Source organism: Eublepharis macularius, chromosome 5 (genome assembly GCF_028583425.1).
Source record: "Eublepharis macularius isolate TG4126 chromosome 5, MPM_Emac_v1.0, whole genome shotgun sequence".
Taxonomy (NCBI): domain Eukaryota; kingdom Metazoa; phylum Chordata; class Lepidosauria; order Squamata; family Eublepharidae; genus Eublepharis; species Eublepharis macularius.
The window spans coordinates 98,185,357-98,208,255 of NC_072794.1; the positions used below are offsets into that span (position 1 = coordinate 98,185,357).

At 40.3% G+C, this 22,899-nt stretch overlaps 1 protein-coding gene across 2 annotated transcripts in view; it reads left to right on the forward strand.

The window, feature by feature from the left end:
- The window catches only part of KIF2C (kinesin family member 2C), a 46,459-nt gene extending 24,099 nt beyond the window's left edge, over positions 1 to 22,360 (forward strand). For both annotated transcript variants that reach the window (XM_054981285.1, XM_054981284.1), the window contains exons 11-21: positions 4,655 to 4,745; positions 5,353 to 5,416; positions 5,678 to 5,769; positions 6,861 to 7,003; positions 8,802 to 9,006; positions 16,701 to 16,811; positions 17,447 to 17,514; positions 19,982 to 20,090; positions 20,179 to 20,286; positions 20,566 to 20,689; positions 21,922 to 22,360. In XM_054981285.1, coding sequence (XP_054837260.1) covers positions 4,655 to 4,745; positions 5,353 to 5,416; positions 5,678 to 5,769; positions 6,861 to 7,003; positions 8,802 to 9,006; positions 16,701 to 16,811; positions 17,447 to 17,514; positions 19,982 to 20,090; positions 20,179 to 20,286; positions 20,566 to 20,689; positions 21,922 to 22,001 — 1,195 coding nt within the window. In that variant the 3' untranslated portion in view covers positions 22,002 to 22,360. The remainder of the gene's footprint in view (positions 1 to 4,654; positions 4,746 to 5,352; positions 5,417 to 5,677; positions 5,770 to 6,860; positions 7,004 to 8,801; positions 9,007 to 16,700; positions 16,812 to 17,446; positions 17,515 to 19,981; positions 20,091 to 20,178; positions 20,287 to 20,565; positions 20,690 to 21,921) is intronic.
- Positions 22,361 to 22,899: the final 539 nt, after the last annotated feature.

Here is a 22,899-nt window from a genome sequence, read left to right on the forward strand (position 1 = left end):
GAGGTGACCGTTGCCTGGACCACTGTAGTCAAGTTGTGGGACGAGAGATAAGGGGTGAGCTGCCTGGCCTGTCGAAGATAGAAAAACGAGGACCTGGCAACCGCAGTGATCTGGGCCTCCATTGTCAAGGAGGCATCCAAGATCACCCTGAGGCTCCTGACTCTCGGAGCTGGCATAAGCACTGCCCCATTGAATGCAGGGAGTCGGGGTCCCGAATCCACGTTTCCGTGGCTCAAGTACAGGATCTCTGTCTTCGCAGGGTTTTAACTTCATCTGACTTTGTTTCAACCATCCAGCCATGGCTTCAAAAGCATGCTCCAGGACATCTGGGGCAGATCCATGCTGGCCATCCATCAACAGATATAGCTGGGTGTCATCCTCATATTGGTGGCACCCAAGCCCGAAACTCCACACCAACTGGGTGAGGAGGCACATACAGATGTTAAATAGTAATGGGGAAAGTATCGCCCCCTGTGGCACACCACATACTAGTGGCCAACGGGATGATAACTTATCCCCTAGCGCCACCTTCTGTCCCCGACCGTGAAGAAAAGAGACAAGCCACTGTAGTGCTGTCCCCTGAATTCCCACATCAGCGAGGTGGTGGGTCAGAAGATCATAATCGAATGTATTGAACGCTGCTGAAAGATCTAATAAAATTAGCAGCGCTGATCCACCTCAGTCCAGGTGCCTGCGAAGATAGTCTGTGAGGGCGACCAGCAATGTCTCCACCCTGTTCCCCGGGTGAAAACCAGACTGGAAGGGATCTAGGGCCGAGGTTTCCTTCAGAAAATTCTGCAGTTGTTTCTCCACCGCCCGCTCAATCACCTTTTCCAGAAACGGGAGGTTCGAGACTGGGCGGTAACTGAGCAGGTCGGCTGGATCCAATGATGGTTTCTTTAAAGGGGGCCTCACCATAGCCTCCTTCTCTGGGAAATACCCCAGAGCTCAGGGACAAGTTGACAATGGCCTCCAAGGAATCCTGTAATCCGTCAGCACTGGCTTTCACCAGCCATGATGGACACGGGTCCAGGAGGCATGTAGTAGGCCTAATTCCCTGCAGATTCCTGTCCACCTCTTCCCCGGAAAGGGGGCTGAAGTGATCAAATATAACCCCTGAAGACGGCCAAGGGGCCTCCAGTTCACATACTGTATCAACTGTGGCTGGTAAATCGCGGTGGAGAGACAAGATTTTATCAGCAAAAAAGCTCGCAAGAGGGGCTGGCAAAAGGGGCCTCACCACAGCCGCCTCCTCTGGAAAATACCCCAGAGTGCAGGGACAAGTTTACAATGGCCTCCAAGGAATCCTGTAATCTGTCAGCACTGGCTTTCACCAGCCATGACAGACACGGGTCCAGGAGGCATGTAGTAGGCCTCATTCCCTGCAGATTCCTGTCCACCTCTTCCCCGGAAAGGGGGCTGAAGTGATCAAATATAACCCCCGAAGACGGCCAAGGGGCCTCCAGTTCACATACTGTATCAACTGTGGCTGGTAAATCGCAGTGGAGAGACAAGATTTTATCAGCAAAAAAGCTCACAAAAGCCTCACAGCTTATGGCCAAATTCAAATTTTGGTAGTCTCCACCTGGGAGGGAGACCAATGAACATACCACATTAAACAATTTAGCCAGGCGTGAGCTAACTGTTGCAATGGAGGCTGTGTAAAATTCCTTCTTCGCAGCCTTCACAGCCACCTCATAAGATTTCATAAGCAATCTATAAGATGTTCTTGTTTCCTCGTCACAAGATCGCTGCCACATGTGCTCAAGTCGTCTTAGCTCCCGCTTTCGTTGCCTTAGCTCCTCTGTATACCAGGGGGCTCGGTGATTGCGGGGGCGAAGAGGACAATGGGGAGCGATTTCATCAATGATTTTGTAAGGAATGTTGGGACTTGTATAGTATTTGCAGAAACAGATGGCAAATGGGAGGCACATACTAGGAGCTAAATTTTCTGATGAGGCTGTGAGGTAACGCTTTCATGACAACTTCAGTACTGTTAACAGAAACTTCCTGCAAGCTTCCTCCTTATTCTGTTTCAGGTAGGCACAATTCATCTGGAAGATTGTCCCTACATAGTATACATAATTAATTCTTTTCTTTTAAGAACAGGGCATTCTAATGCTTTCTCCAAAATTCATTGTGCTTGTGTGTTGGAAGCAGATACCTTATATTTCAGGCTTTAGGTCTATCAATATATTTAAATCTGATCAGTGGCTCCAGGGTACAGATCCAAAAATCCACACCTGGAGTCATGTACAGATAAAGAGGAATTTTCTAAAAACCCAGGAAAATCCCAAGGTGTGAAGAAAAATCTGAGAACTGAAAAGAAAAAGCAAGGTTGATTTAAACAAAAAATTAATTCGACTGCCATTATGGAAATTGCCTTGTCAGGAGGCTGCAGTAGGATGGAATGGGGGAAAAAAACAGGACGGGTGTTGGGGCAGAAGAAGCCTTATCCCATCACTATTTTTCTTTTTTCTCCATGTCTCTAGTCACTCAAAGTCTCTTGTCAAGGTACTCAGCTTGGTGCAGGTGACTGGGTTCAAGATGCTATCCTCTTTGATGCACTTCCATCAGTCAGGCTGTAGTGATAGCTTGGAACAGGGGATGCATTGATGCACTTTCCATTCCAAGGGGTTGGGAAGTCTTGGCCAGAAGTAGGAATGACCAGAAAGAGGTGAGGGAGAGAGCAGCTTTGGGGGAGGGGGAGCAAAAGAACACAGCAAAGTGAAAGGAGGAGACAAAGCAATGGGAAGGTGGAGGCAAACAGGATGGGAGAACGTGGAGCTGTCAGGACAGGATGTCCTCTCCCCCAAATCTTTGTGGGGTCCCTCTCTTATTTCTTTATAATAAAAAGCCTGTGAAGCCTATGAGAGTGATTCAGATGAGAGGTTTTGTGACAACTGTGTATTTTTTTTAAAAGAAAATTTCTGTGCTGCCTTTCACAGGTAGCTTATAAAATAAAACATAGTAAGTGGAAATCTCTGTCTCACTGGAGCTCCAAGGATGAGGGCTTAAAAATACTGTTTTATGTAGAGAGAGGGCTTTTAAGAATCTAATGATATTGCATTGTTCTTTAGTTCATATTGCAGTGTTTTTCAATCCGTAATGCAGGGATCCCCAAACTTTTGGCACATGGGGGCCGGCCGCATTAGAGTGCCCAGTGCCTAAAGAGGGCCACAGCTTAACTCAAAATGCAACAAAATTGCAGGGTGATAGCAGCAAATAAGCATGTAATGATTTCAAGAAATGGGTGCATGTGTCTTTAAATGTTTGGTGAGATAGGTGAAGAGTGGGGGTGAAAGAGAGAGATGAGTGAGTGATATGATTGGTTGATGACAGAGAGTGGGCGGAGTGAAGGCAGTTTTCAGTTACTGAGGGAGAGAAAAAGATTCAGTTAGGGCAAGAGAGGCGAGCTGTGTCTTTTCTTCATAACAGTTCTATATTTCTCATAGGATTTAACTGAACACTCTGTCTCCTTGGCTATCTGTCCCTTCAGAATGCCTTTCTCTCAGAATGTTCCTTCCTCCCAGGCTATTATATCCCCCTTAAAATATTTTCTTCTCCTCAGGATGTTTGGATCCCACCACTGCCACCACATGTTATGATCTTCACTTTCTTTAGGATGGATTTTGCTTTAGTCTTTCCCTTCACACCCTCTGGGTAGTTAGCTGCCACCAGGAATATTAAATTCTAATATTTTTTATTTAAGTTTTCCCTTTGGTAACGTGTTTATGCGTCAGGCTCCTTCGTGGTTCTATGTGGCCCTAAGGATAGGAATGGGAGATAACAATGACCGCTACTCTGGGATATAACAAAACAAAATAAAAGTTTATTTTTTAAGAAGCGTATTGGTTACATAAAAGTAGTTCTTAGTTCTTCTAGTTGCTTCATCCAAACTCATTCACACAGATCTCTTGTAAGGCTTCACACACAGTTAGCCTCTTTCTCTAGGCTCTATATTTCTCTCACAGAGAACTCCTCAGACAGCACACAGCTAGCCTGTTTTCTTTTCACTCTCAATTCTTTCTCTCTCAGGCGCACACAGTTTGCCTGCTTCAAATAGAATGAATATATAGTTTCACAGACACACTCAGTTCAGGCTGCCACTCAGGTTGCCTTTCCCTCACAAATACATGAACACACTCAGGCTGCACACAGCTCGCCTCTCTTGCCCTAACTGAATCTTTTTCTCTCCCTCAGTAACTGAAGACTGCCTTCACTCCGCCCACTCTCTGTCGTCAACCAATCATATCACTCACTCGTCTCTCTCTTTCACCCCCACTCTTCACCTATCTCACCAAACATTTAAAGACACATGCACCCATTTCTTGAAATCATTACAAAGCAGGTTGGAGGTCTGCACAGAAAGAGCTTGGGGGCCGCATGTGGCCCGCGGGCCGCAGGTTGGGGACCCCTGCCGTAATGCATTTGTGATTATGCAGATGTTGGACCCCTAATCATTACCTTGCCCTAGTCAATTTGTAATGGTGCTTGATTTTTTAAAAAAACGAGTGGTGCTTGATTTTTTTTAAAAAATGAATGTATTATAACTGTTTTTGTTACTAAATATTTTTGATAGCTGGGCTGTATGGGAACTTGGATTCCATAAATACACGATATGAACTCATCAAACTGTATTATGCTTGTCTAGGTTTACTGCTAGGCCACTTGTGCAGACCATCTTTGAGGGAGGAAAAGCTACATGTTTTGCTTATGGTCAGACTGGCAGTGGAAAAACGCATGTGAGTGTCTTGTTCCCAGATTTTGGTTTTCCTAAGCTTATGTACTTGAATTAATTCAGCCAAGGTTTAACCTGCTTCTGCAGACTTGTCTGAAGATTTTTGTTCTTTGAGATGCAGATAACTTTTAATCAATATAGTAGATAGGAACTGTAGTGCTAACTTGTATAAAATAGGATTGTCCCTGTCAGTTGCCAAAACCTGCACTGCAGGAAGATATGAGAGACCTGGAGGAAACTGACTTGGTACAGAAGGAATCACTTGGCTAAGAACATACTCAATTCAGACACTTTCCTAACTTTTTACCATCCCCATTGGTTGGTAGTGCTCTATTAATCATTGTCTTGGAATCTGTTGTAGAATATTGAACTTTTGAGCCATACCTAGCTATTTGCAAAGTGAAATACTGTACCACTCAGTTTATGTGCATATTCAATACCTGTATACTTAATGCATTTTAATGATCAATATGAACTAGCATTGTATCTTGCAGTAACTAAGTACTACTGCAAAAATAAATCCTTTGCATATTTGCAAAACTGGGGAAACAGAGGTAATGAAATTCTGTTGCAATTGCTGACTCTGTTCTTAATATATGTTCTCTCTTCAGACAATGGGAGGAAACTTTTCTGGGCGAACACAGAGTGCTTCCAAAGGAATATACGCTTTTGCATGTATGTATTGTCTTTGTCAGAACCTTTTTAGTAATGGGAAAGAGACAGAAACTTTCAGATGTCTAGGTCAGGCCTGCTATATAGTTAAACTGTCAGTGGCAATAGTATAAGTTTGTTTCAGTTGTTAATGTCTCTAGCAAATATTTCCAATAGGCAATTTTTAAAAGTGCATCACAAGTTGTGGAAGTACTTTGGGGAAGGACCTCAAAGCACAAACACTATTCAAAAGAAGCTTCTTTGTGACTTTCTTTCCCCTACTAGCACAGGATGTTTTCCTCCTTCGGAACCAGACAAAGTACAAGGCTCAAGGCTTGGAAGTCTATGTAACATTCTTTGAAATATATAATGGAAAGGTGAGATCCGTCTACTTCAGCATTTTCCATGTCTTTTAAGAAGCAAGAATGCTGAAGTTTTTATAAACAGTATATTGTTAGTAAAGAATGTTAAAGTTCAGCCAGCATAATTTTTCTTGGTTTAAGTTGAAAGTGGCTGCTAGTGTCTTCTAGCTGTATGTGATGATTTGGAACCTGGTCTCTTCACAGTGGAACTTGTGCCACAATTTGTGTAGTATAACATTATCTAAATAGAGGCCTTTGAAACATTTAACTAATCAAATGCTATCCTAATCTACACACTGGTTTTGCATTTGCCATTGGGTAATTAAGTGAAACAAATAAGGCTTCTTCAATTGGGGAGAATGGGTTGCTATGAAATGAATAGTTCTGTAATATACCTATTGCTCCTCAAGTCATAGTTATATACTATAGACACACAGTTATTGCCCTATTCTTTAAAAATATACAGGCCCTTCACAAGGAAGAATGAGCTGTTCCAGACCTACCCCCAATATGTGACCTTATGTCTTGACTGATATTTTATTGTTCAGCCCAGTCTCCACTGATCTGTTTATGGGAAATGTTTTGGGACTTGTGTGTTAGGGGATGTTTGGGGTAAACCAGACACAATTCTAGTTTTGTAGCCTTGGATCCCTGCTTCAGAACAATATTTACCACCTGCTTGTTTGCCATGCTAAATCAAACTACCATGTTTTGTGATGCTCAGGTTGAAGGGTCCCACCTGACTTCAATGGGAAGTCAGACAATCAGCTTGAAGGCTCTCTTGATGTCTTTGAAGAGAACATTGCTTGTAAATGTGATAAGGATAATGTGTCTATATCCACCAAAAAAAGGACTGGGAAGGCATGCCCTCCCCATGTAAACCTTGATGTGGATAAGTAAAAGAACTGTAACATAAATTACACGAGATTTCCTTTTTGATGGAACATTGCGGCAACATTCTAGTCTATAATGTGCTGATTGGCAGGCTTCTATGGCAAAACATTCAGTCCCTGACACAACCAAAACCAGTGTTAAGTATTTTTCATTAATATAGTTCTAATGCCAGCACGTCCCACAACTGTGTACCTTTTTCTTTCCAAATCCAGTTGTTTGACCTTCTAAACAAAAAAGCTAAGCTGCGAGTACTGGAGGATGGCAAGCAACAGGTCCAGGTGATTGGACTGCAAGAAATACAAGTGAGCTGTGCTGAAGATGTTATTCGGATGATTGAGATGGGCAGTGCCTGCAGGTTGGTTGCTCTTCCTGTTGCAACTGACGCTTGTCTCTTTATCACATCTATTAAGAAGATATTGTGGAGCCTAGGGGATGGTGTAAAAATGGCAAACACTGTACCATTAAGGAATCAAAGCAGGTGTAGATCTGACCTGCAATCTTGATAGGTGATCACTGCAAGTGCCATGGGATGTACATTCTCTCTTTGAGACAAACAAAAGCTGTGGGGAAAGAGGTTTCTCACATTGTGAAATCCTGTCCCTTCTCTACTTAAATAATGAAATCTAAGCACTGGGGCTAAGGACAAAAAGATGAGAAGGTTCTGCATGTTTTTGTGATAGTTAAAATGTGAGAGCATGAACACGTATTTTGAGTGACAATTTAGTTAATAAAAGGTAGGATTCTTGGGGTTCTGTGCCAGTTATCAGAGCTGCCTATGTTTGTGTGCGAAAAGGTTTATGGATTTGCCCACAAATAGCAGGGAGTACAAAACTGTCCATATAGACCTCATGGGTAAGACATTATCACCACATTAAAACAAAAACTATTGAATGCCTGAGTGCATTAAGAAGGATATACATTCTAAAAGTACTATGCCCCTTGAGCTGGGTAGCTTTTCAGTAGAGGACATATTGTTGGCATTATTATCAAGACAAGAGCAGGGAATATTTTAAACCACTGGCTAAGTCTTGGTATATTAGAATTAAGAAACTATAATGCTTGTCCTTAATACATCTATAAGGTAGGAGATATCATTGGAAGTCAGTCCTGGTCTTATAAGAGGACAGTTATTACAATAAAGGTACATGAAAATTGAGGCTAAAATTGGAAATGTCAGTCTAACATACTTTTTTTTGTCAGATGTATTGTACTAACTAAGCAGATGTGTATACTGGTCTCTCCAGAAAAGTACCAAGGATCATGTTAACAATGAACTTCTAGTAGAAAACTAATTTTATTATGCAGAATTAACTTTTTGTTATAAATGTGGCTATGATAAGCAAAAATGGAAAAGCTATATTAGGAAAGCAACTGTGGTTCTGGTAAAGGAGTAAGTTTCTCGTCCTCTGACCACACATTCTTGATATCCAAGGCTTTAGGAAAACCCTGTAGGCTACGAGTGCCTAGAAAGCTAAGTACTGTACAGTGTACACACAGACAAACGCTATACCCAAGTAAATGGTTTAACTATATGGATGAATCAATTGGAAAGTTAGTTCTCTTAGCATATTGAAAAGGTGTATTTTTAATTAGTATGGTTACAGTATGGAGGCCTGAAATGATGGGCTGCTTCCTGAAACTATGGGCTGGTGTGAAAGTTTGCATTATCTGCATGTTGTAGAATTTCCTATCTTGCTTGAGGGCTAGTGCTGGTTTGTAAGAATATCTACACCCTGCCCTTCTATTAGAATTGTTGTGAATTGGGCATAAACTAATCACTGAATTATGCATTCTGCTCCCCTTTCAAATGCTACTTTTGTGTATATTTGTTTGGGTATGCGAACTGATGACTTCATTGTGAGAACCTATAAGGTCTGACACTACAAAGCAGTGAATGCAGTAGCACACAAACTGAAGTGGAGGACACTACAAAAAAAGTTTGTCCACATAAACCTAATAGACATTGGAGGGAGGCTTATGTATTTTGATCTGTTAACTTCAACACAAAAACCCAAGAGTGGAAGCACTAATTGGAATATGAAATAGGATGAGTACCTGCTACACAATATTTTGGTGCTTTTTGGAATGTTACAGTGTAACATTTATTTATGTCATTTATTTACAGTCCAAAAATGCTTCTGTTATCTCTGTAGGACATCTGGACATACTTTTGCAAATTCCAGTTCCTCGCGCTCCCATGCTTGTTTTCAAATTATTCTGCGCAGAAAAGGAAAACTTTATGGCAAGTTCTCCTTGGTGGACTTAGCTGGAAATGAGAGGGGTGCTGATACATCCAGTGCTGATCGTCAAACACGGATGGAAGCAGCTGAAATAAACAAGAGCCTGCTTGCACTGAAGGTATTGAGCAGGGCATAAGTAGCATGGTTGCCTTGATAAGGGCAGGAGGACATCTAGATCTGGCAATAGTGATTTGCAAAGTTAGGTCTATTCTTTTGTTTTCCTCTCTAGCCCTGTGTTGCTTCCTCCTTAGCTCAGTAAACTTAAAAGACAAAAGCCATACTAAAGTACTTAGGACAGCTTATATAGAATAGCAGATACTACATTGCAGTTTGTAGGGCTTGACATGACAAATTTGTTAATGGCTGGCTATTCCTGAACTTACTGGCATAAACTCAGTAAGATGAACATGGACTGTGATATTGAATGGCTCTGAAGTTTTCCTTTTATTTGTAGTTTTTTCCTAGTCTACACTGTTATAGTATAGCACTTGCTTTCAAGAACCCTATCTCAGCCTTACAGACTGGACAGACCACTGTAAAAGAGAGTGGTTGATTACCAGTAAGGAAAATACAAGAACCAATAGCTTCATGTTGAAGAGGAACACATGTTGGCTGTGCATAAAAGACTTGCATTTAAGTTACATGTAATAATAAAGCTGCCCAGAGAAATTGTAAAGTCTCTCTTGAAGAATAAATTGCCTAGATTAATGTCTGCCAGGGATTATCTGTGGCTGGAAGCTGGCAATGTACAGCATGAAAAGCCACATCAAAAATTTGCCTAGAGCAGGGGACCCCAACCTTTTGGCACATGGAGGCCACATTAGAGTGCTCAATGCGTAAAGAGGTAACAAAATTATTAACCTACCTATTTAGATCAACAGTAAACATTAGAGATCAATGAAGAAACATTAACTTGAATGCAATCCATTTTGAACAATTTACTGTCAAATCCTTTTATCTAGCTATGCATGCTTACCTAGTCAGTGTGATTTTTGTGGCTGTTTTCTGTTAACCGAGGCATTAATGTCCAAGTCAGGGTTTGTAACAGACACCCTTAAAACGTCATGCAAGTCTTGACCTGCACTTGGATTTCACAATTATTATCCTGGAAAATGTTTCTTCACAAATGTATGTGGTGTAAACATGCCTGCAGCAAGTTTCTTTAGGTTGATTAATGTATCAGGTAGACCATAATAGAAATTGAACAGACTATTTTCTTTGTAATTGTCTCTGAGATGATCACTGGCTTGCAAATCAATTAGTTCCATCTGAAAAAAGTTACTTGCATCTTCTGGTGCTACTTCAAATGAATTTTGAAACATTCTTATTTCCTTTCTGTGCTTATGGCAATTAGTGAATCTATTTTGGAATTCCACCTGCAAAGGGTTTACTGCTTTGACATGTCCTTCAATATGAGATTGTAAATTCCTGTCCTTCTCAATTTTTAGTTCATTGCAGCATAAGAAGTTTGAAAAGTTACTTTCACTAACCTGCTTCACAAAAATGTTTACTTTTGCTTCAAAAGCTTTCAGTTCAGAATACACATCACACACAAGCTTTCCTTTTCCCTGTAACCTTAGATTTAATGTGTTCAGATGCTCTCTGATATCAGTTAAGGAAGTCAAATTAAAAATCCATCCAGGGTCAGAAAGTACTTCCTGACCTTCTCCTTTCTCCTTGAGAAAGACATCAACTTCATGACGAAGACTGAAAAAACATTTGAGGACATTGCCTCTGCTAAGCCACCTGACTTCTGCATGGTACAATATGTCACCATATTCTGCATCTATCTCTGAGAGAAAATTTTGAAACTGACTATGAGTAAGGTCATGATGATGCCTGATGTAATTAATGCTGGGTAACAATACACATCACACGTTCCCACTGAAGGATCTTACTACATAAGGCTTGCTGATGGATGATGCAGTGAAATTGCATGGGAAGTATACTGTTTAATTTCAATATCTCTTCATTGATTATTGCATCTACACCAGTTTTACTTCCCACTATATTTCTTGCACCATCAGTTGTAATGTTTTTTGATTTATCCCAACTTGGACCAAGATTTTCTACTGATTCACACACCTTCAAGAATATGTTTTCTGCAACTGTAGTGCCTTTCAAACTCTTCTGTAATTCTGAATCTGGAATCTATCCCCCTGATAAATATGAGTAGTTTAACAGTGGCATTACTGTCATTACTCTCATCTAATGCCAAAGGAAAAAAAATCAAAACTTTTGCCTTGGCAATCAGTGATATATGCAGCTCTACTCCTAGTTCTTCAACACGCCTGGTGATTGTAGATGCAGATAAACTGACACAACTAACACAAGATACCTTATCAGGACACATTTTCTCCATTACTTTAACCATGCACTTCCTAACAAATCCACCACCAGTGAATAGCCTACCATTCTCAGCACTACATTTAGCAACATGATAGCTAGCCCTCACAGTAGATAGATTCTCCTCAGCATGCTTTCTACAACTATTTTGCTGCAAAAATGTTGATTTTTTAAAAAAGATATTATTTTCACTCACTCCTCTCCTTGATATATCGAGTAGCTCTTGTGACAAAATTCAAAGTGCTTTCTAACATTGTACTCCTTTAATGCTGAGACAGTTTCAAGATATATCAGGCAAACTGCTTTATCTTTGTTTAAAACAAAGACGTACTCAGTAGTCCCATTTGTCATTAAAGACACGGTGCTCATCTGCAATTTTTTGTTTCTTTGAAACAGCACTTTCTTTTGCAGACATCTTACAGAATTTTTAGCAGAGCAGCAGTTGCATATTTTCAACATTATGAGTAAATAAAAATATGGAAAAATATAGTTTTAGGTGTCTAACTATTCCCTTTTCCATCAAGCTCACTCCACTGTAGCTGCTATTAGCTGGGGGTTTTCATTTCAACCATGGCAAAGAAGAGAAGAATAGAATCATAGGGTTAGAAGGGACCTCTAGGGTTCCTTCCTCTACAGTTCTCAGGAGCATTGGGCCATATGCATAGGCCAGGAAGATTTTTTTAAAAAATGGATTATGAATCTGACCTACCAGATGGCAGAGTTGCAATCCTAAGTACATTGAATACTATGAGAGTTATTTCTTAATAAACACATTACTTTGAGGTTTAAATCTACACTTGCTAATACTTTGGGGGTCCTCCAAAAAAGGGCAGATAGAGAGAGCGAATGAAAGGGCAACCTCCCACCTGGAGCAGAAGATATGCCATTAAATTGGCTTCCTATTAGGTGCATGTACACATCACTGCCTGCCAGCCAAGCCTCACTCATAAGAAGCAAAATGGCAGCCAGGCAGAGAGGAACTTGGCTGGAGGAAGATGTGGGAAGGGGGATCCTATAAGCTTCCCTGCTAAGGGAGTACAACTTCTTGCTCAACTCAAGGTGCCACTCACCAGCTCCTGCAATCACAGATCCATGAGAAGACTCCTAGCTGCAGTGGGTGGGAGAGGAGAGGGAGAAGCAAGCTAGGCAAAAAGCCATAGCAACCAGCTCTTGTTGAAGAAGGAGGAATACTTTTTGCCTGCAGCAGCAACCTCACCAGTAACCTTGGAAGCCACTTGGAAGAGTCTTGATGGGTGGAGCCTCTGGAAATGTTCAGTATGAAAAACTTTGTATCTTTTTTTTTTTTTTTGCAAAATACCAGCCCTTTTACTGTCCTTTCCCCACTTTTTTTGCAAAATACTTCTCCTGTACCCTTTCACACAGCTTCTTTATACACATATATAGCCTTCAACATGGTAAGGCATGGACAGGGAGAGTGCAAAAACTGAGCAGGATGGGTAGGCTGCAAAGCACTCAAAATGCTAGTATGGAGGATAAGACCAAGAGGGGGATGGCAGAAGGAACCATGGAGACCAGAAGAAACAATGTTGCTATTATATATATAAAATAAATGAATTCTTAATAAATAAATAAGTTCTTAGAGTTTATTAATAAATTCTTACTTTATTAAGAATTTATTTTTGTTCTAAATGTTGCTATTTTTAGCAAGAAAGGGAAAGGAAGAACAGCAATAGGTGGTACCTCTTGAAGCAGAAAGAATACTGTAGGTCTGAGAGAAAATGCCTTGAGGGTGATAGCAGCAAACAAGCAGATTGGAGGGCCACACAGAAAGAACTTGGAGGCTGCATACGGCCCAGGGGCTGCAGGTTGGAGACCCCTGGCCTAGAACTTAGAGAGCTGTAGCTGACTTGCTTGTATGTCTGTCAGATTGGCAAAGCCAAATGATGCTACAGCCAGTATATAATGCCAGTATACAATGCCAAATGCTGATGCATCCAGTATATACCATTGCCTGTCATAATATGGCTGGTAGTTGGCACTGTATGACAAAACCTCCAGTCCACCCATTAAAACTTATAGGCTTATGCCTTTCTTTAAATGTGAAGAATCTAAGTGTCTATTTATGACCATAGCTGTTCTAAATAGAGAAAATATTACCATCTTTTATTTGTCAAATGTGCGTCAGCCATTTTTGAAACAGCTCTTTTACTATAAAATAATCAACACAATGACTTTAAATTATAGCTTGGATGGGTTAAGGATTTGCCATCTGTGGTCTGGATATTAGTATCCCAGTTTAGAGAATTGAACTCAAGATGAACCCCAAAACTCTTGAAACTCATTCTGATTCTTAAAAAGTTGCTTAAGCTGTGTGTGTGTGTGTGTGAGAGAGAGAGAGGTGCCGTCAAGTCACCTCCGGCCTACGACAACCCGATGAATGAAAAACCTCCAAAACATCCAATCATTAACAGACTTTCTCAGATCTTGCAAACTGGAGGCTGCCAGTAATGTGGTGTCATCTACATATCTCAAATTGTTAATGTTCCACCAGTTTTCAGTCCACCTTCTTCTGGATCTAATCCAGCTTTCCTTATATCCTCTGCATAGAGGTTGAACAGGTAGGGAGAATAATATGCATCCTTGTCTGTCACCTTTGCCAATTGGAAACCATTCTGTTTCCCCATGTTTTGTCTTCCTAACAGTAGACTCTTGTACAGAGTACAGCTTGCACATCTTGGATATATACTCCCTATTGGACACACACTTTAATATGCTGAGGGGGGTTGAGTGTGTCAGACTGAGAGCAACACCGTCAGGAGCGCTGGCTTGATCAAGAGTCTAAACTTCTGGAAGAGTCACTGAAGACAGGGAATGGTCAAAGCTGAGACACCAGATTAAGATGTATCCACCCCCTTCAGGAATCAACAGTTCCAATGGTGATGGGAGCAGAGGAATTTTTGAAGGTTAGCAACTGAGCAGCAGCAGTAGTGGAAGGCTACAACAGCGGAGGATCTTTCACAGACAATGGCAGTGTCCTTTCAGCTAATCCTGGTTAGTACTGCACAGAAGAAGACAATGGTAAACCACTTCTGCTAATCTCTCACTTTGAAAACCCTATGATGAGACAATCCAAAATGAAAGAAGACATAGTGCTGGAAGATAGGACCCCCCATGTTGGATGCACTCAATTGGCTACGGGAGAAGAGCCAAGGACAAGTACGAATAGCACTATTCTTAAGTATGGGACTGGATTAAAGCCAAAAGGACATCTATTTGCAGATGTGAATAGATGCAAAAGGAACATCCAAAGCTATGCACACACATAATAGGAACATGGAATGTGAGAAGTATGAAGCCATGTAAGCTAGAAATTGTAAAACAAGAAATAGAACATTTAAACATTGCAATCCTGGGTATAAGTGAACTAATGTGGACCAACTCAGGAAATTTTCAGTCAGAAAACCACAAATTATTTTATGGCAGAAATGACAAACTCAAAAGAAACTGTGTTGCTCTAATAGCGAGGCAAAACATAGCAAAAGTAGTCAAGAGCGACAATGCAAAGTCTGACCGAGTAATATCAACATAACCATCATTCAAGTTTGTCCCAACTACAGATGCTGAGGAGAAAGACATTGAAAACTTTTGTACAGGTGTCCAAGAAGAAATTGATCATACACCTAAACAAGATATTCTGATAATCATAGGTGACTGAAATGCAAAAGTAGGAAAAAAAGAATCAAGCATAGTTGGAAAATTTGGACTAGGATCACAAAAGGAAACAGGAGAGCAACACACAGAATTTTGTGAAGCCAACAACCTGTTCATTGCTAACACATGCTTCAGGCAACTCAAAAGACAATTGTTTACATGGAAATCACTGGGTGACCAATACAGGAACCAAATAGATTACATATAGAAGCAGAAGATGGAGACTCTCTATTCTATCTGTTAAAACAAAACCAGGAGCTGATTGTGATACAGAGAATGAGTTGCTAATATCAAAAATTAGAATAAAGCTGAAGAGAAACACTAAAAGAACCATAGTGCCAAAATACAATCTAAATAATACTCCTGAAAAATTTAGACCATGTAAAGAACTGATTTGCAATATTAATTGATCGTGAACCAAAAGAACTAAGGGCTGAAACCAGAGATACTATCAAGGAAGACTGTGCAAAGACTTTTCCTGTAGCCAAAAGAAAGAAGCCTAAATGGATGACTGAGGAAACTTTTCAAAATTGCTAAAGACAGACGAAAAGCAAAAAGTGGCAGAAATAGTCAGAATTCTAAATGCAGCTTTTCAGCGACTTGCACGCAGAGACAAAGAAATCTATTATAATAATCAATTTAAAGAAATAGAAGAAAACAACAAAAGAAGAAGAAGCTCTGTTCCACAAGATCTGGGAAATCAAATGAAGAGTTAAGCCATGGCTCAGGATGCTGGAAGATCAACACAGAAATACAGTATCTGATCAAGACAAAATAAAAAAAAGATGGAAACAATATGCTGAAGAACTATACAGAAGAAATGGAAGGATGACAGATACCTTCAAAGAAGAATCTTTTGACAAAGAACCAGAAATATTGGAAAGTGAAGTAAAAGCTGCACTGAAAACAATTGAAACAAAGCACCTGGAGCAGATGGAATACCAATAGAGCTATTTCAAGCTACATAAACTGAGTCGTTCAAAATCTTAAGAATCTGTTAACAAATATGGAAAACAAGACAACAGCCCACAGACTGCATGCTCAGTCTACATTCCAATTCCAAAAAAAAGATGCCAAAGAATGCAGCAACTATCAGACTATAGCATTAATTTCCCATGCAAGGTAAGTGATGCTCAAAATTCCCAGTCAAAAAGCCTTTGACTGTGTAGATTATGAAAAGCTATGGAGAGTGTTAAAATAAATGGGGAGTGCCACAACATCTGATTGTTTTGATGTGCTTAGGCTTGAAATTTTGAAAATGTGAATAAATTAAAATTCACAAGTTTCTTTTATCGTATTTGTTTTTAATCTGGCTGATGATGCCTGGGCTGAACATTAGTGAATGTTTTAATGGTGGTGTCACTTTATGTATGCTTGTCTAGAATGGTTTCCTAATTTTGCTTTGTAAAGTAGATTTAAAACCCTTACCTAACCAATACTATCTCTTCTTGGGCTGTTTTGTCTACCACCAGTGAGATAATAGAAAATAATATTTACTAGTGTAACCCTTATTAGCTAGCTTTCTAAAGGAAAACAATCAATAGAATCTCACTGTTCTGTCTTGTGACAACTGGAAGGTTTCTGAGGCAGGAGATTATCTTGCATGTGTGCAGTATCTTCAGTATAGTAGTATGTTTTAAGTCTTATAATTTTGCACTGTAGTGCTAACTCTGTTTAAATGGAATCCAGCCCCATTTCTTTTAATTGAACGTGCGCTCTAGGTATAGTCACAATCTTACCTACCTGAATGCTGTATGAATTTGTGTATCCTTCCTCACTCCCCCTTTTTTGTAGGAATGTATCCGTGCTCTAGGCCAGAATAAACCACATACACCTTTCCGGGAGAGCAAACTTACCCAGGTGCTGAGGGACTCTTTCATTGGATCAAATTCCAGGACTTGTATGGTAAAGTCAGCAATTTAATTTATTATTATCTTTGTTGCAATATGAACCTGCTACAGTTATCACTTGGCTTCTTTTTTAATTGGTTATGTTAAAAGGTAAAAACATGCTTGCCAGCAAATGTGAAGTTAGGATATTATTCTTTGCAAGCAGCTGGTCGCTGCACCAAACTGGTTTGTCTAAACCTAGAGCAAAATTCTAGGAAGTAGATGAATATGTAAAACCGTCATACTTAATGAGACCCTTTCGCCCACCTTGTTAAATTTCACTAAATCAGGCAGTATGTCCCAACACCTGCTACCTGAAATCATACTTCTTCACTGCCAGAATTGAACTTGAGCTCTTCAGCATATAAAGCATGTCTGTAGTACTACTGGGTCACAGTTTGCTGATCATGGAACACTTGATAATTTTAAGCTGAACTTGAGAATGCTTGGTTGGAAAAGAGTCCATGAACTTCATTGCAGCTTTAATTCCAAGTAAATTTTATGAAAATAGAGAACACTTCCTTATTGGGAGAACAGATGAAGCATGGTTGATGGCACTGCAGAAATCCTTGGAAAAACAGAGGAAATTTGCTGTAGTATCATGGAGTTTGATGAAAACAGTGCAGATCTTAAAGAGCTCGTTTCTTTCAGATTGCCATGATCTCTCCAGGCATGAATTCTTGTGAATACACCTTAAATACCTTGCGATATGCTGATAGGTAAGCGACTTCTTGATTTATAAATTTAATCCATAGTAAATGGGAAACTTGGTCATAATGTGTTGAGGAAACAAAGTTGAAAGAGCTTTGCTGGCGACTACAGCCATTATGTCATTTCCAACTGGCCTTAAGTTTGTGTATTTCTTTGATGCAAAAAGAAACTATTTGAATCTTCCTTCTTTTAATTGAAGGCTGTTTTTAATCAGATTTCCTGTCCCTATTCTTAAGCTAAGATGGGTGAACAGTCACTCACTGGTTGAAGCAGCAGCCTCCATCGAAAGAACAAAAATGTGGTTTCTCCTTGTCAGTGAAAGTAATATAGTGTCTCTGATTCTGTTTGTTGGATGCCACTCTGCTCCATTCCTCCTGCTGTAAAAACCCTGTTACCACAGTACTGTTGCTTCTGAGCCAGTTAAGTTGAGGAATATGGATTTGAAGAAAGAGATTTTATATACCATTTCTGTGCCTTTCAGTATTATATGCACTTTTTCTATGCCCAGGAGCTATTGTAGTATTTGTAATGCAACCTGCAAGAAAATGACGTTTGAAACAAAGGACCAAAGAAGAATGTATGTTAAACATGTTAAACGCTGTGAGAACTGAGAACTAACAGTATAATGCTCGCAACATGATGTAGAGATGCACCTGTAGAGATGTCACACATATGTTATATTATTCTATATGATTTTAATACAAAAAGCTCTTTGTAGGAATTGTTAATGCAAAATGTTGCAAACTAGGTCAGCTGGATTTAGCAACATCTCTCTCAAGGCTGGGAAAGAGAGAGGTGGCAGAACTGGGGGCCACATTCCTTTCCAAACTCCTTGCAGGCTTCAAGGCTTCAAGGCTGCAAAAAGAAGCGGCTTCAGCGACTTTTGGGTGCCATTGAAAAAGTAACATTAGCAAAAGGGGGGGGGGCAGGAATGAGCCCAGAAGAAGGAAGATGTTCTTCCTTCTTTCAGAGGAACAAGCCCAAGGACAGATAAAGAAATTGCAATCTTGCAAGTTCTCCAATTATGAGGCTGACCTGGATTGCTTCATCCAATTAGAGTACCCCTAGACAGATGGTGTCAAGAAAGGGGGCCTCCTTTCTTGACCCCTGGATTCTGCGAGCCAATAAGATAACAAATATTATAATTAGCCAAAAGGTATTAATTGCTTTGCACTGCTATTGTAGCTTTGATGAGCACTGAGCACGAGGAGACCCTTTACTTTCCGTGTAAGGATTGCTCATCCATTGTTTAGTAAACAATCTATTTTGCTTCAATTCAACAGAACTCCGTAGAGTGTCTTTCTCATTGTGATTGGCTAAGAGGGACACCAAAAGGCACCAAATTCTGTGTCTTTAACAAAGTGGCCATTCTTGGTCCTTCCCTCATACCATTAATGCAGTGGTACTCCATGGCTTGCAGAGAGCCACATTTATTACCCATCAACCAAAAGAACCACATTTGCCTCCATTCCTGGCATGAGGTCTGCAGCTCAGGGAGGCTCACAGTTTACTCATCCCCTAGCAGCAGCTGTTTCAAGATGTAAACCAGCTGCCAACCACAGGCCCCACCAGATACGGGCCTTGCTCACTTCCTTGAAACATGGGACAGGTACCACATTGGGAAACAGTGCTCTGAAGAGCTGCAAGTGGCATGTTGAACATCCATATGTGACTCCCAAGCTACTGAGTAATCATTGCATTCATGTCTGGATCACACAGGGAAAAGAAATCCATGTTCATTTGGCACTGGCAGAATCTTTTGCTGTTGGGATATTAGAGACTGCAACTAGATTCAATCCCTTGTGCAATTTGTATGAATTATTCGTTCCGTATAATTCTTCAATAGAACTTTTTATATTAGTATGAACTACCATCTATAGCTCTATTAAAAACCTAGCATTAGTTAAGAGGAAGAAATTCCACCTATGCAATTAACAGGTTTTTCTGGTGGTATATTTTTGTGCGTGTTGATTTATGTACAGGATAGGTTGCTGTCTCCCACCCCTATATTTTGGCAGCAGAACAGAACTCCAAAGATCTACACTGGTGAACAAGCAGCAGATGAGTTATTAGGGCATTTGAATTCTCATAGTTGGATTTTGTTCCAGTCAAGGATTCTGTTCAAGTTCCAGCAGATCTGGGAATGACCTTGCCGGCAGATACTGTCCAGGGTCTCTAGAGGAGAGAATCTTTTCTCTTATTCCCACTGTCAATCATATCTACTAATAGAAAAGCCAGTCCAGTTCTCCTTATTCAGTTCTGAAAATACATACTGTTTCCCAGGAATTAATTATAAACTAGAAGCTGATCTGCTTGGGGCAAGGTGGAGTCGGAGCACCATGTATTTATATCTAAGCAAGGGATGCCCAGATACTTGTAGATATTGGTCAAGCATGTCTTTCTTTTTAGCGAGAACCAGGCTACTGAGTACTTCATTAAGACAGGTTTCAGTGTGGTGGACCTCTGTTTTCTCAGAGTGAAGGAGCTCCCTCGCAATGGAACAGCTGGAGAGACACACAATCTCATGGAAACTGTAAGTGAGGGACTGGAAATCAGTGAAGAAGGATCAAACCACCTTCATGAGGTATGTGTATATCTAGCTGGGATTAATCTATGGGAGTAGAATGTAGTGAGACTGCCTGTGCTAACAAGTGCATTGCTGTGAACAACAGGTTTCCGAAGATGAATTGTCTCCTCATTTATTCAGTTTCCGTGAGGCCATCACTAGAATTAGTGAACTAGAGGAGAAGGCAATAGAGGACTTGAAAGATGTCAGGCAGGTAAGTCTTAAGAGGAAGTTCATCAAACCTGCTTTTGGGGCTGGGTTTACCAAGTTTGTTACCAAGTGGTTTGTATTGTTAAGCAATTGGAATTGTAAGTAAGAAAATAGCTCTGAAATGCTTTCCTTATCACAGATCAAGTAGTGCCCCACAAGACATTGGTATACGTCTTTACAGTAACTCAAGTCCACATAGCAAACATGCATAAGAAATCCGTAAGAAAACTTGCATAAGAAAACTTTAACATAATTCCTTAACTATCCTCACTTCTGCATTCAGAAATTGAACAACTGTAACTATCTCCTGGCAATGGCGGAACAACCCGAATATGACCTGGAGGCATTTGTGTATCAAGCCCAGTGCTTCCTACATGAAGGATCCCAAAGCTTCCTCAGTCTGAAAGGTACACTGGGGACTGCATTCACTAATTCAGCACAAAGGATGCTTCAGAATGAAAGCACTTGGTGCTGTTGGAGTTGGCCTTTCATTTTTTCTGTGACATCATTCTGCCATGTTACTAACACATCACCATGCTACTAACATCACCGGAATGTTGTAGTGTGTTTGCTGTTCAGAAGCCTTACATTTCCCATTAGATACAAGAAGGGGAAGGGTCAGGGATTTTTCCAAGTGACCAATGTTTTGTTTTGGAGAAGGTAAGATGAGGCTAGGATGGACCATCACTAACTATGTATTGTTTGGGAAATAGATTGATACAGTATGAATACAAATGGGGAAGGCTGGTCTAGATGGAAAAGCATGCATGTATGACAAAGGAGATGGAGTAGATGACCAGGTGACTTTATGCTAAACTGAGGGAATATAAAAGGGAGTGAACTGAGGGCAGGAATAGTCTTGAGCTTTAACCATAAGTCAATTGACCTGTGTGATGGATAGAGCTGAAACATGCTTCCCTTTTAAAAGTAAAGGGTGTACTTTGTAACAGAATAGTTAGTGTTTTGCTAGCAGTTTCTAGCAAATGCCAAAGCCCATGTTGCCATGGCTATTGGAGCAGTTGTTGTTGTTATTATTTTTATTATTTACATTTCTAACTCGCCCTTCCCACAAGCGGGCTCAGGGCGAGGTACAGCAGTTATAAAAATATAATACAAATATTAAAACAATTCATAAAACAATACATAAAACAGCATCTTCAAGCTACCATAAATTGCACTCAAGGAGTTTGTTGGACTGTAGCTGTGGCACATGAGGAAACATTGTTTCATCCTCATTTTATCCCAGCCCTGTCAATTCATTGCCTAATCTATCAGTGGGGATAAGTGTTGCCTCTTCAACTACCTTTCTCATTGGATCACACATTAAAATAATCTTGCAAGTGCCCTCAAGTGGAAGAGTTCTAATGCATTCATGGGATAGTATAAGTGAGTCAATGTGGTGTAGTGATTAGAGTGTTGGACTAGGGTCTGGGAGACCCAGGTTTGAATCCCCACTCTGCCATGGAAGCTCACTATGTGACTTTGGGTCAGTGAGACAATCTTAGCCTAACCTACCTCATAGGGTTGTTGTGAAGATAAAATGATGAAGAGAACAATGTGAATCACTTTGGGTCCCCATTATGGAGAAAGGTAGGGTATAAGTGAACTAAATTAGACAATTTCAATGTCTCCTTTGCAGATACTATGGAACAACTAACCATTGCTATGCAGATGGAAGAGCAAGCTAGCAAGCACCTGAGCAAGAAGCCATTTCAATAACCACCTAGTTGTTAAATGAATGTTTTTTTTCTCTGAATTTTGTCTGTCACTTTTTTGGTTTGGTGTTACTGCATTTAAAATGCAAGTAGAAGACTCACCCTGTTCTACTTGAAAGTCCTCTGCTGGGGATTCCACCCTTGGTAGAGGCAGGGAACAGAACTCTGCTGGCAATTCTGGAACTTTGCTCATTTTTCAATATTGAAGGCTACAGAAGGAGGAGGGTGTTCAACTGTCACTTTGATAAGCATGTCTATTTTTTGTGTACATAAAATCTTTGGCCTAGATACTACCGTTGGGATGCAACAAGTGAGTGCAACCCATTTATCCCTTTTCCAGGATTTTATGTAAATCTTTCTTAATAGAAAAAATCAGTAGTTTTTAACTTGTTCATAAATAAATATTCTGAATGCATTCAGTTGTTTTGTGAGGATCCTGAATTTTTTTTTTGCAGGTCTCCCAACTGGCTTGCAGTGGTGCTAAAATGAATCTTCATGAGATTGCCTTCCACAAGGAGGCTATTCTCAGCAATATTCTTGTGGCAAGTGTTCTGATTTTACTCATCTTTTGTAACTCTAGACATTCCCTCAGTGGGGCTAATAACAGCAAGGTATAGAGTTTCTAAAGGTTGATTCAAAGAGGCTTCCTGCTGGGATGGAAGCAATAGCTGGGCTCTTTTCCATTCCAAGAAGTAAGTTACTACTTGAAACAGCTATGCACTAGTCCAACCAAGGTGTTCCATGTGAGGTCTGTGAAAAAGGTTAAGCATATTTTAACATAAGAGTACAGGTCTGTAACTATAGGTCATGGGGGTTCATGAGTGCATATAACACTGTTGTAGCCTACCCCCTAAAAAAGAGAAATACTTCTTCCACATTCTATGTAAAGTGCCATTTTAGTC